General features: G+C 36.1%; 1 protein-coding gene across 1 annotated transcript in view; it reads left to right on the top strand.

Annotated features, from left to right (window-relative positions):
* LOC125278978 (exostosin-1) overlaps positions 1 to 13,608 on the top strand; it is a 415,240-nt gene that overhangs the window by 371,048 nt on the left and 30,584 nt on the right. Inside the window, 1 exon segment of the mRNA XM_048208426.1 lies at positions 13,447 to 13,536. Within this exon segment, the coding sequence (XP_048064383.1) occupies positions 13,447 to 13,536 (90 nt within the window).

The following is a 13,608-nucleotide window of genomic DNA, read 5'->3' as shown; positions in this document are numbered from 1 at the left end:
GGCAGTTGATTGATGAAACATTGATTAAAATTAAGATACAATTTTTACAAAACGAAATTCACTTTAAAGAGAGGCTTTCTATAAAACAAAACTTAATGAAGTGGTCAAAATCGTGTCTGACCCACTCCATGTCTCCCGATATATTGCGCATCTTATGATGCATCTTACTCATGGTGTTCACTTTTCATAATCAAGTAAATGAATTTAAAACATAACATAGAACTATTTAAACATAAATATGAAACTACATTTTCTTTAATGGCTACCAACACGTATTGTACAGTACAGAGAAATTTCATAAACAAGAGCGGATCATGAGTCACGAATCGGATCAAGAATAATTTATTCTTAGACTTATATTTAATATTGGGGGCATTCAAGTTATTTGACATATTAAAAAAAAAAATTAAGTAACGCAATAGTTACTTTCCCTGGTAATTAGTTACTTTTATAATGATGTAACTCAGTTACTAACTCCATTACTATTTGTGAGAAGTATCTAGTAACTATAACTAATTACTTTTCTAAAGTAACGTGCCCAACACTGATTATGACCGCAAAACACTTTTTACCATAGTGCATGATTTGTTAACGAATACATTTTGGAAACTGCATTACATAACCAGTTTGGCTTTTCTACCATAGTAAACTTGCTCAGCTCACCTGGTACAGAATTGTGCTTGCAATACTGAGCGCCCGGGTATGAATCCATGAAACACAAGCTACAACAAAAGAGTCCAATGGCTTCTACAAAAAAAGCTGAAATGGCATGGTTGCTTTAGCAACTGCATTTTTATGTCACTGAAGGGTCTGAAGATTAAAACTTGTTGGAAAGTTGTTACTTGTTGGTCAGACGAAGTCAGAGCATTGAGTAGTGTAACATCCAGAGTCCAAAGTCTGAGCATTGAAACATACGCAACTAAGATTATTCAATAAACTCTGCTCTTTTTATTATCATCACTTTGTCTCCTGCTTCTGCTCTTCTCTGGCTTTCTCAGTCAAACTCTCAGGCTGATAGAAGGCTGTTAATAGAGTCTTGAGGAACCAGACAAGACTTTCTGTTGACAGGTTTTGCTGGTTTGCACACCAGACAAAACGGATATCTTTTGACAAGATCTGAAATGGGGATTCCATCCAATCTAACATCACATTTGCTTTTGTTAACACTACAGTGTAAAAAATTATTTTCATAATTTATCATAACATTTTTTCTTTTGTCAAATCAACTTAGATAATTAATGTGGTTCATATAACTTTTTTTTTTGTTATGTTTCTGTTGATTAAACCAATCACCTTCATTGTATTAACTCAAATTTTTAATTTCAATAAACTCAAAATTTTAAGGCAACCAGGTAACTTACATTTTTAAGTTAAACCAATAATTATTTTTTTATAATGTATAGGGTAGGTTTAGAGTTTAGTGTAGGTTGAATGTTATTTTTAAAACACAATGGAGCATTAACTTTTTAGTGCCACTCACTGGACATTTCAATTCAGAATTACGATGATACGTACAAAAACCAGCGTAATAAAACGTTGGCAGATTTACTTTTATCTGTTTTTGATAAAATTGAACACGCTTTTAGTGACATTCACTGGATATTTCAAGTTGAAATTGCAAAACATGCACAACACAACATAATATCATTTTGCAGAAATGTTCCACAGATACGTTTTTTCCAATGAGCCTGGGCTGTAATCTTCAGTGGCAATTTTGGGAATACATCCAAAATCCCAACCTAAAACCTGAAAATATATAGTTGCCTTATTTTGCATTTTTCTTTGGGGGTCCTTGACAACCCCTTATTTAGCCTTTAAAGAGTTAGTTCACCTAAAAATGAAAATAATATCATTAATTACTCACCCTCATGTCGTTCTACACCCGTAAGACCTTCGTTCATCTTCAGAAAATAATAAGTTATTTTTGATTAAATCCAATAGCTCAGTGAGGCCTCTGTAGACAGCAATGTTACTGAACTTCTCAAGATCCAGACTCAAAGTTCAGTGGTTCAATCTTAATATTATAAAGTGACGAGAAAACTTTTTGTGCACCAAAAAACAAAATGATGACTTTTCAAAGAGTGATGGACGATTTCAAAACACTTCTTTCGAATCTTTTGTTCCGAATCAGTGATTCAGAGTGCCTTTTTAAAAAATATTCTGACTGTTTTAAATATGTTTTGAGTACCTTTCTGGATCTTGAGAAGTTCAATGACATTGCTGTCTATAGAGGCCTTACTGAGCCATCAGATTTAATCAAAAATAACTTAATTTGTGTTCCGAAGATGAACGAAGGCCTTACGGGTGTAGAACGACATAAAGGTGAGTAATAAATTACGTTATTTTCATTTTTGGGACACCTGATCATTACACCAACAGGGACTGTAACAATATTGCATTCTAAATACATAGACATTGATATGAAGTCCCTATAACAGCTTCCACTCTTCTGGGAAGGCATTGCACAAGATTTTGGAGTGTTTCTGTGGAAAATTTTGCCCATTCATCCAGTAGAGCATTTGGGGAGTCAGGTACTGATGTTGGAGAAGAAGCCCTGGCTCGCAATCTCTTTTCCAGTTCAAGATGTTCCATAGGATTGAGTTCAGGGTTCTGTGCGGCCCAGTCAAGTTCTTCCACACCAAACTCATCCATGTCTTTATGGACCATGCCTTGTGCACTGGGGCACAATCATGCTGGAATAGAAAAGGGCCTTCCCCAAACTGTTCTCCCAAAGTTGGAAGCATAGTGTTTCCCGCAATGTCTTAAGATGCTGAAGCATTAAGATTTCCCTTCACTTGGGCATAGACCAACCCCTGACAAACAGCCCCAAACCATTATCCCTCCTCCACAAAACTTTACACTTAGCACAATGCAGTCAGGCAGGTACTCCCGGCATCCGCCAAACCCAGATTCATCCACCAGACTGCCAAACAGAGAAGCATGATTTGTCAGTCCACAGAGTACATTTCCACTGCTCCAGAGTCTTGTGGTGGTGTGCTTTATACCAGTTCATCTGCCGCTTGACATTGTACTTAGTGGTGTGAGGCTTGCATGCAGTTGCTCGACCATGGAAACCCATTCCACAAAGCTCCCGCCACATGGTTTTTGTGCTGAAATGAATGCCAGTGGAAGTTTGGAAGTCTGCAGCTATGGAATGAGCAGAGCGTTGGCCAACTTTTACGCAACCATCCGGTTCGCTCTGTGACTTTACATGATCTTTCTCTTCATGGCTGAGTTGCTGCTGTTCCTAAATGCTTCCACTTTCCAAAAATACCACTTGCAGTTGACATGGAATATCTAGCAGGGATGAAATATTGCAAACTGACTTATTGCAAAGGTGGCATGCTATCACAGTACCATGCTTGAATTCACTGTGCTCTCCATTTATATCCATTTATATTTAAAAATGTTTGTAAATGCAGACTGCATGGCTAGGTGCTTTATTTTATACACCTGTGGCAAAGGGTCTGATTGAAACACCTCATTTCAAGAATTAATGTGTCCCAATATTTTTGTCCATATATATTTTTCAGTGCTTCCACTTTCTCAAAAATGTGTGCACATTTCTCAACCTGACAGTTTGTTTTTGTACTGTACTGTACCACACTGAAAGGGATTACAGGGCTATCTCAGTAAAGCCTATGATAATTAAATTACATTTATCTAGAGTTTGTAGTTATACACCATTGAAAAGTAGATTGTCATATTAGAATCTGGATTCTGTTTTGTTGCTCATTGGTCAACATCTAAACTTAAATATAATACATGTTCAAACTGATAATCAGATGCAGGTGGACTAAAGTCTCTTATATAAAGTGTTTCTATCAGCTCTGCATTTCTGCCGTAGCAACCATGATCTCTGCATCTGTTACCTTGGAGATGTACTTTTTATTTAATATATTTATATATATGTAGAGAATAAATAAACCTTCAGGTATGATAATAACAAATGTTAGCTAGATATACATATATAAGGTATCAACAGGATTCCTAAACACTCCTACCATCCTTTCCATACCCATCTGCCAAGGTTTGCCAGGTTAGTTGCATCAAATATATAAAAGATAATGAGTATCACATCTGCACGACTGTTATTGTGGTATGAATGATTTCCTGCCACTAAAATAGCCGCTAGAAATGTATTCATGGACAGAATGAGCTGCAATAAGCGGCATTATGGTGTTAGTCAAAAGTTTGGCTATGGGAAACTAAGCAGCATCTAGTCAGACAGGAGAAACACCAGAGGGGCAAGTTCAAGGGTCATCTAGACCACTTAAAATTCCTTTCCATTGGGGAACTGAAGATATCTGATGCACATACATCAATGACCCAACAAAACAATTCATCATCTCAAGAGATTCATTATGAGACTGACATTTCAATTATCATCATCATGACAGGAATGATCTGAGTATCATTCATCAAAATGTTAACAGCTTTTTGATTTTACATTAATGGATTTTACTCCATATAGTTTACAGGAGACATATATGCTTTTCACTGTCACTGTAATTAACACACTGTAATTAACATATGGGGGGTGGGGAGCGCTTGAGCCCCTGCCCCTTTGATCGCAAAAGCGAAAGTGCCCTTTGTGGTCGCGTTCCCATTGCACCCCTGCCCTCCCGGAGGTCTGTGCACACCACTGGCCAGGCTTTAAGTGCAACATTTATTTTATACATGTAAAATATATAATATGAGTTGGTTATATATCTTTCTATCCACCTGAAAAAAGCCAAAGACTCCTACCCTAATTTTAGTCCAAGTTTAGTCTTTGCTGATTTAACTGTTGATAATAATTAAAAAACACTATGGTTTTTAAAAGCATCTAGATCAGAAACACATAATCCAGAGCTCTAAATAAATGCAGCAACTTACTTTGAAAGGACTGTGAATTAATGTGTCAAACAAGTGTGAAATAGATAATCAAAATTTTAATCAAAAGCCATTTGTCAAAATTAAATCATATTGTGACTAATAAGCTATCAAACACCACATCCAAATCATAACATGCTTTTATCTGAGTCCTGATCAAGATAAATTGGAGTTGTTTAATACTGAGATAAAAGCTTAATAGAGAAACATGCACTTTGTTTTCACTAGAAATGCAATCTCCAGAGGTCATAAGAGGGAGAGAGTTCATCCCAGAGGCGATTTGTGTGTGTTTGAGTGTGTGTGTGGGTTTATATTACTTTGTGGGGACCAAATGGTACCCGATGGGTAGGCTTAGGGGTAGGGTTAGTGTAAAGGGATAGAATATACAGTTTGTACAGTATAAAATCTATTATGTCTAAGGAGAGTCCCTACAAATACCAATAATAATTGTGTTAATTACAGTGACAAGAAATTAAGAACTCACTGTTTGTATATAGCCTATTAATATATTAACAATGTAGAGACTACATTATATTAAATATGAATTAACTATAAACTAATTGTTTTCAAATGATTTGTAGTATTTTATTATTGTATACTTTATATGAAGTCTTACCCAATTTTTACCCAATTCAGAGATTAAAAATAAAAGTAAATTTTAATGCAAGTATTATATAAAATTAATATTTAGTACATTTCACAAATAATTACAAAGAAATGGCAAGTAATACATTGAAATTTTGAAGTAGAAAGACTGAAATAGTGTTTTCTTGTAAAATATACTTCAGTATTCCAAATAATCTTACTTTGATAATCTTTGTTTTGTTTACAAATTCAAAAAAAAAAATTTTACAGTGCAAGATACAAACAAAAAGTTGCAAACCACAAAGATCCAATATCATGTTCTGAATAAAATATATACTTATCAATTATGTAAGGAATAATTGACGACGGGTCATTAAATTCCTAAACCTCGGGTGTGCATTATTTTCTAAGAATTCAATGGCCCGGAGTCAATTATTCTGCTTATACTATGGTTACCACACCTCAAGACACTGTTTCGATGGTATATTTCAAGACATTTGTCCGGTTTTTGTCCTTAAAACACTCTAAGTGTAACACACATACACACTGTGTGTAAGACTAATTTCTTAAGCATCTCATCAAAAAGCCTCCGTTGCTAATTCCAAAATGTCATTTCAGAACTAGTAACGGAGGCTTGAGCCTTGATAGCACAATAATACCGTTGATACAGTTATTAACGCACTTGAGAGAGAGAAGAAAGAGAGAGAGAGAGAGAGAGAAAGAGAATGAGCATATGTGAATTAGCCTACCTGAGAGTCTGTGCCTCTCTCACGGCAGCACTGTCTAAATACTAATAGCGAAACGAAACTATAAGTTTATCTACCTCAAGAATTGCAGTTATTACCTCGCTGGTGAATCATTTTACTGAATTATTCATCAGAGCAACGCTGACAAAACGTTTCTGTGTGAGTGTTTGTCCGTACTATACAGTATGTGTGTACGTTTGAAAGAGAGAGAGAGAGAGAGAGAGAGAGAGAGTATGCACTTTCAGGACACAATAAAACATATTTTGTTGCAAAAACCATGACATTCTATCGTTTTCATCCTATAGTTTACTATATTTATTTGCTTAGCCCGAGTCATTGTGGGTTTTGTTTCTTTTGCGGTTGTAGGCTGTAAGGACCTTTTGAAATAACTGAAAACATTTGGCGACGTGATATGGAACTGTAATGCGGTTAAGACCTGACTAGAACTACTTTAGCCATGCGTTTCCCTGAAAATAATTGCACATTTTAGAATGTTAGTCAACCAATCAGATTTGAGCATTCAACAGCCCTGGTAGTATAAATAATTAATAAATGTATCAGTCATATTTTGTTTGCACAAAAACAGTGAACTGAAAAGGTAAATTAAAGTCCAGATGAAATGGAAATAATGACAGATCTTTTCTTCCATATTACAATGAGTATTAAGTATTACATCTAAGTGAAACAGATTATCATTAAAGAAGAAAAGCCGGGGACTTGGTTTTAATCATCGGTTGTTGATTGGATTGAGGCAGATCTGAGGGTACGTTTAAACGATAACAATGTGCTAAAAATGGAAAAGTTTTTCTTTCGGGTTTTCCACATACAGACGACAATGTTGTCAAAACGATGCCCATTCACATGGATCCTCGAAAATGACTAAAAAAAGCTGTATTCTGCATGCCAGGCCAGTCACCAGACCAGGCGATGTCACTTTGTAAAGAAACACTATGATGTCTATAGATGCACATGATGTCACCGTTTTTACAAATTTATTTACATAACAATAGCATTTTCAAAAGCTTGCACTTTGAAACTCTTTTTCAAAAGTTTAGCATTTTCAGGCCCCCAAAATGACATTATTGTATAAATGAATGGCCAAAATGCATAAAAAGTTTTCAGTTTTTAGCAGAAAACGGTGTAGTGTAGTGTAAACGCCCCCTGAATGTGAACTTGCAATTAATTGTAAGAAAGGGGTGAGATTTAAGCAGGCTAGATGATTGGAGGAAATCCAGCAAACTTTACCAGAGAGAAGTTTGTTGTTTCACAAAAAGGTAGAGTTGCGGAATTTTGATTAGTAAGTAAGTAAGTAAGTAATTTTAATTTATAAAGCACATTTACACACAGCGCAAACTGACCAAAGTGCTGTACAATGAAAACACACATATAAAATCAATAACTTTTAATCCCCTCTCACATACCTGAATGAAAGAGGCTCATTATGCAGCTCATTATGCGGGTCATTGTCCTCTCAGGTGTGAATCACAGCATTATTCAGGATTATTCACGTCTCCACACATACTGTCTTTCTAAACAAAAGGTGTCTTACAAAATTTAAATCAATATATTGTTTATGTGAATGAGTAGGCATGATGATTTTCACATTGTTTTGAAGCAAAAACTCTAGTCTACAACCTCCAATACCTCCAATATTCAGTATGTGACAAATGTCAGGGCATGTCAAAACTTCTCCAGGGCCCCAAAAACCCCCAGACCCCTGAGGGTTAAGAATGTTTTTTTTGTTTGTTTGTTTGTTTGTTTTTGTTTTTTAATGCTTAAATGAAACATGCACAGATTAATTGTTCACATTAAGATAAATAACATGCATTCAGAATATAGATTGTAAAAAGTAACAGTACAGGGACTCGAATCTGTAAACCTTTTTTTTTTTTTTTTTTAAATCTGTTTATTTACATGAACCATCCGAACAAACATCTTCACTAGAATAAAAATTCCACTACATAAGAGCAAGCACCAATTAGGTGAGCATGTTTGATTATTCCCTCAGCTCAGCCATTAAAGTTCACATTTGGTTGCGCTACACTGCTACTCGTTGGAAGTAGTTGTTGTTACTGTCATGCAACTGAAAAATGTAGTTAAGTTAGTAGTGTCACATATGGCTGCTGGCAAACAGACGAGGAAGACGAAGATACTCCAATAAGTAGTTTAATATATCACAGAGCCAACAGAACAGGCGACCGGGTAGCAACACATACACATAACATAGACGATACCGGACAATGAACTGAACTTCAGGTAGGAACTTAAATACAAAAAGGTAAATGACAAACAGCTGTGAGGATCGTTAGTGTCCATGTTGACTGATGAGTAGTGGGAAAGTGGAACAGGGAACATGAGACAGGAGTGACAACAAACTGAAAGTCCATGAACAGAACATAATGGTGACAAGTAGTGTCACTACTTTTATTTAGTTACTCCCTTTACATTGCTTTACTCTTACTCTAGACTTTTTGTGGGAAAAAAAAAAAAAAAAAAAAACATTTACATAGAAAGAAGGTGCATTTGTATCATAATGACTTCATTTAAATACACACAGCACAGAGGTACCAGTGAAGAAAGCTACTGGCTAAACAGGATTTTAGCATTGTTTACTTTAGCGGTTGTGCTTAAATTAGCATGCTAAATGGTTTGCTTTAACTGTTTGCTTAGTAAAACCCTTTCAGTGAAGTTAAAAGGATGTGTCTTACAGCACTGCTGCCGATGCCATGAAGTCTTTGGACTGTATAGTGTCACAACTCTGAAATTTTTTAAGTGTCTTGAGCCATAAGCACTACATTTATAAAACGCTTTAACCCCTTTGTTCTATTTAATTTTATTCCATTGCACTCCAGGTTTTTTTTTTATGTAAATGCTCCCAAGAAACATGTCTGGTTTAGGATCAAGTGAGCCTGAAACCAACCCAGTGTTTTAGGGCTTCTTCAAAACTACTAGTCTATTTTTAAAATGTGTAATATTGACTATCTCTACAATATATATATAATGCAGGAGAAGAGGTGAGGATACAGAGACAGACAGTAAAGGGCAGACAGTCCCTGTGGAAGATTATGTGAGCTTTACAGTTAAATAAACCATGTCTTGAGGGAAAAGGAGTGATATCAGAGGAAGGAGCCATGTGTCAACAAAGACAGCTGGCCTCCCAGATAACTAGTCCTTTCAAGGACCCCTACATATATGAGAGAAAAATGCAGTGATATGCATATATTATATGCTGTGTTCAAGCATCTGTGATGTATAAAATGCACATATACAATGGAATTCTATAGGACAGGGCATGTTTGAAATACACTATAAACAAACTAAGTATGATTTATATGCCTTAATTTTTATCATCTGAAGCAAAAGAGATTTACAGTTTAATTTTATATGAATTTTATATTTACTAGATAACATGAAATTATTATATCTTTTTCATCTCTTGAATGATTTAGTCAGCTTGTACGCTTTTAAAGATTTTCACTAATGACACAAACTCAGCAGTCAATTTATTCTATTCCCTGTTTTTCTCTGAATCTATATCGGCCCCTCTGGTGGTTCGGAGCTTGTTATGCTAATGAGAATACATCTCTGAACCAGGCGGTACTTGTAGAGTTATTTTGATTAAAAAAAAAAAAAAATCTGACTTTTTTCACATGAACAGTTTTATTAATTATTCAGAGGTATTAATGAAGAGTCAATAGTGTAATTAGGTTTGAACCCCCCTGTAGCCTCCATTTACTGTAATTGATTAAAACAGTGTCATCCTAATGGTGCGGCAGATCGATTTTGGGAAACAGTGATTTTTAAGCTACTAAATGTTCATTTCTACAGTGCTCTGTTAATTAAAGGCAGCTGGACGCACAGTTGGTTATTTGCAAAATTTCAGTCGAGATCCAGACAAAGACAAATACTTGGTCTTCAACAGAGACAACTTTTCTTATGTCATTAGGCCCTGTTTACACCTGGTATTAAGATGAGTTTTAGTCGATCGGATCACAAGTGGACGACGCTAAATACAGGTGTAAACAGAGTCTAAAAGTTTTGTTTGTGCTCGAACAGCCACAAAAGACTGCCTACTCTCCAACCTACTGACCTAATGTTTAAACATTATGGGAAGCGTGCTAGCCAGATGGGATTTAAACTTTGTTGGCTTGAGACGCAAGTTTGGTTTGAAGATGAAAAACATACCAAATAAAATGTTCTCTCACCATTCCCACACTCACAGCATTCAGCACGTTCAAACTTTAACATTTGGTCCTCCTCAATTTTGAATTTTTGGTTACATTCTTGTTGCTGATTGAAATAATAATAAAAAAAATGTATTCTGCAAATGAAAGGGATAGTTCACCCAAAACTGAAAATTCTGATATCATTTACTCACTCTCATTTCACATCCTACCTATATGATCTTCTACTGTGCCCCTAAAGGAGCATGGTGAAGGGGAAAAAAATATGAAAATACAATGAAAAATTACTTGTCAATGCCTTTGTGTTCTTTCACAAATGATTTGCATTCCACCGAGAAACTTTGAGTTCGCTTGCAATGAGCTCAAAAGGTTTTGCGAGGCAACGCAAGTTTCTCAGAGGAACGCAAAGTTTTTGCAAGTGAACGCAAATTTACTCTGAGGAACGCAAAACATTTCAGAGAGAATGCAAAAGAATTAACTTATTATTTTCCTCCCATCTCATATTTTTTTCCACCACCATGTCCCTTTAGGGGCTCCATACATCTTCATCTGTGGAACTTAAAAGTAGATAGTTTGATAAAACTCTGCTGACTAGTTTTGGATACCAGACAGAACACATATATTCTGACGGGATCTGGTAAATAGACTGCATCCAGTATTCATGGCATGGAGATTTGATCGAACATTTTTGATGTACAAAGTCACACTGTTCGCTAAACATGTCTTGATACAGTATGAGAGTGTTCTACGATCAGAAATCTTTCAATGACTTGGCAGTTTTAACAGGACCTTAGAGAAAATCTTTGGAGACCAAATCCAACGCTGTGTTGACATACCTTTTGTTTGATCAATGGAATGTCTAAAGGGACCATCAAAATAAAGTATAACCCTAGAAATTACCAGAAAATAAATAGTAATTTCTTGGGCCAAATGGTACACTGAAAGGATTAGTTTACTTTAAAATGAAAATTACCCCAAGCTTTACTTAGCCTCAAGCCATCCTAGGTGTATACCTCTCTTTTTTCTGATGAACACAGTTGGAGTTATATTAATAAATATCCTGATGCATCCCAACATTATAATGACAGTAAAAGGAACCAACGTAGTCTGGGTAAACCCAGCCTGACTCAGTCTGGAAACCCGTACATTCAATTCTGCTGCATCTCTTACATTTTTACGGGAACCAATCACAGACTGGCTTATCCACCTTGCTCCCTATTGGCGGGTATAACACGATGACGATAGAGAAGCGACGGCAAGCAGTTTTGAAACTCAATCTGATCTACCAGTCACTCCAAAATAACAGTGCACAATCACAGTGACGCCGATTTTGTTAAGCATTTACCTTATCTGAGAGACATGTAGCAGCGCGCTAATCCGACAGTCTCTTCATAGGAAGATTACAAACGGCGATTGATGACACACGATGATTCTCTGCTGTTATTTTGGTGGTTTGCTTCACGATGTGAGTACGGGACTCTTTTACTTCAATGCCCCTTGTTGGTAGACAATATTTTTATTATTTGCTCTATATGTTTCGTCTCCCTGCTTCTTGAATCTTGCGCTGCCTGAGCTGACTGGAATTCTTTTTGGTTGTCATGACAATGACGTAGTTTAGGGCGGCTATATTCCGCGTTCATTTACACTGAACCAGAACAGTATCAGAGTCGCCTTTTAAACTCTCGACGATGCTGAATGACGTCTTTAGTTAGCAAACAAATTACTCGAGTGGGTGTAAATACAGATTTTTTGCACAACCTGCAAAAATCGCTCGATGCCATTGCTGCTTCTGCAAACCGCGGATCAGTCAGCTCCCTAGTTCCCTAGGTCGTGAATCAGTATATCATGCAAGTGAATGTGGCTGATTCCCTGATCAGTGCCCTGACTACTGAACTTGGAAGCTGATTGAGACGCACGGTAAACCTGTCTGGATTTTTCGCATGCTCTGCAAAGTACGTCACCCGGATCGTTGATCTGATTGGTTGAAGGACTATCCAATTGCGTGAATAATGCTCGTTGATCACGCCTCTTGTGCAGTAGGAAATACATAGCAAACTCACCACACCAATGTTCAATTTTAAATTGAGCTTGGTCTGGTGATAGCCAGACTAGAACCAACGAGTATTAAGCTGAAGAAAGTGCATCCATCCATTATAAACATACACACAGCTCCAGTGGGTTAATAAAGGCCTTCTGAAGCAAAACAATGCATTTGTGTAAGAAAATATCCATATTTAACAAGATTAAAATATCTAGCTTCCGCCTTTCCATATCCTAACCTGAATTATGATATATATTCAGTTTTAATGCGGAAGGCGTAGGACGTAGCGTGAGCATTTTGAACTGTGGAGTATGTTTATACTGGAGTATGGAGTATGTTTATAATGGATGGATGCACTTTCTTCAGCTTCATACTCGTTGGTCCCATTCAATGCCATTATAAAGCTTATATGCGTCAGGATATTTATTTATATAACTCAGATTGTGTTCATCAGAAAGAAGAAAGTCATATACACTTAGGATGGCTTGAGGGTGAGTAAAGCTTGGGGTAATTTTCATTTTAAAGTGAACTAATCCTTGAATTGTCACCCAGAGACACTAGAAAAACATATATTGACACTGGTATACAGATACAAATGCACTGGCGAACAAACTTTGAGAACACAATTAAAATAGTTACATTTACAGTCCATGTTACAGTAAATTCAGCAATCCACCATTAAAGTGGATGATCAATGACCTCAAATGACATAAAAGTTTCACTACACCCTTTTGATTTTAATGTCCTTTTTCCAAATGCAAGGTGTAAATTAACATATTGTACTTTGGCAGATGTTCAACTATTGTGACTTTCACTTGATGCAAACAGATGTCACAGGCAATGTAGGAGATGATTGACAAGGATGTCAAAGAAAAGCTGTATTAATGAATACATTATTAAACAGTGTAAAAATAAAAAAAGTACTGCAAAACCAAAAAGAAAATTGTGTAAATTAATTAATTTCAATATAGTGAAAATCTATAAATCACTAATGTTGCTTCCTGTTTCCCATCAGACGATGAGTGGCCGGTTTTTCCCTCATCAAGCTATCAAAACTGATGCAGTTCTCAGCCTGGATGAGGACTCAGTTCTGTCCACCAATGAGGTGAGAGATCACACATTTATTCAATATAATATAGGTTATGTGAAATGTTAAGGAATATCTTATGGTATTGAT

This window comes from Megalobrama amblycephala, linkage group LG11, assembly GCF_018812025.1.
Source record: "Megalobrama amblycephala isolate DHTTF-2021 linkage group LG11, ASM1881202v1, whole genome shotgun sequence".
NCBI lineage: Eukaryota > Metazoa > Chordata > Actinopteri > Cypriniformes > Xenocyprididae > Megalobrama > Megalobrama amblycephala.
This window is presented reverse-complemented; position numbering and strand designations above follow the sequence as displayed.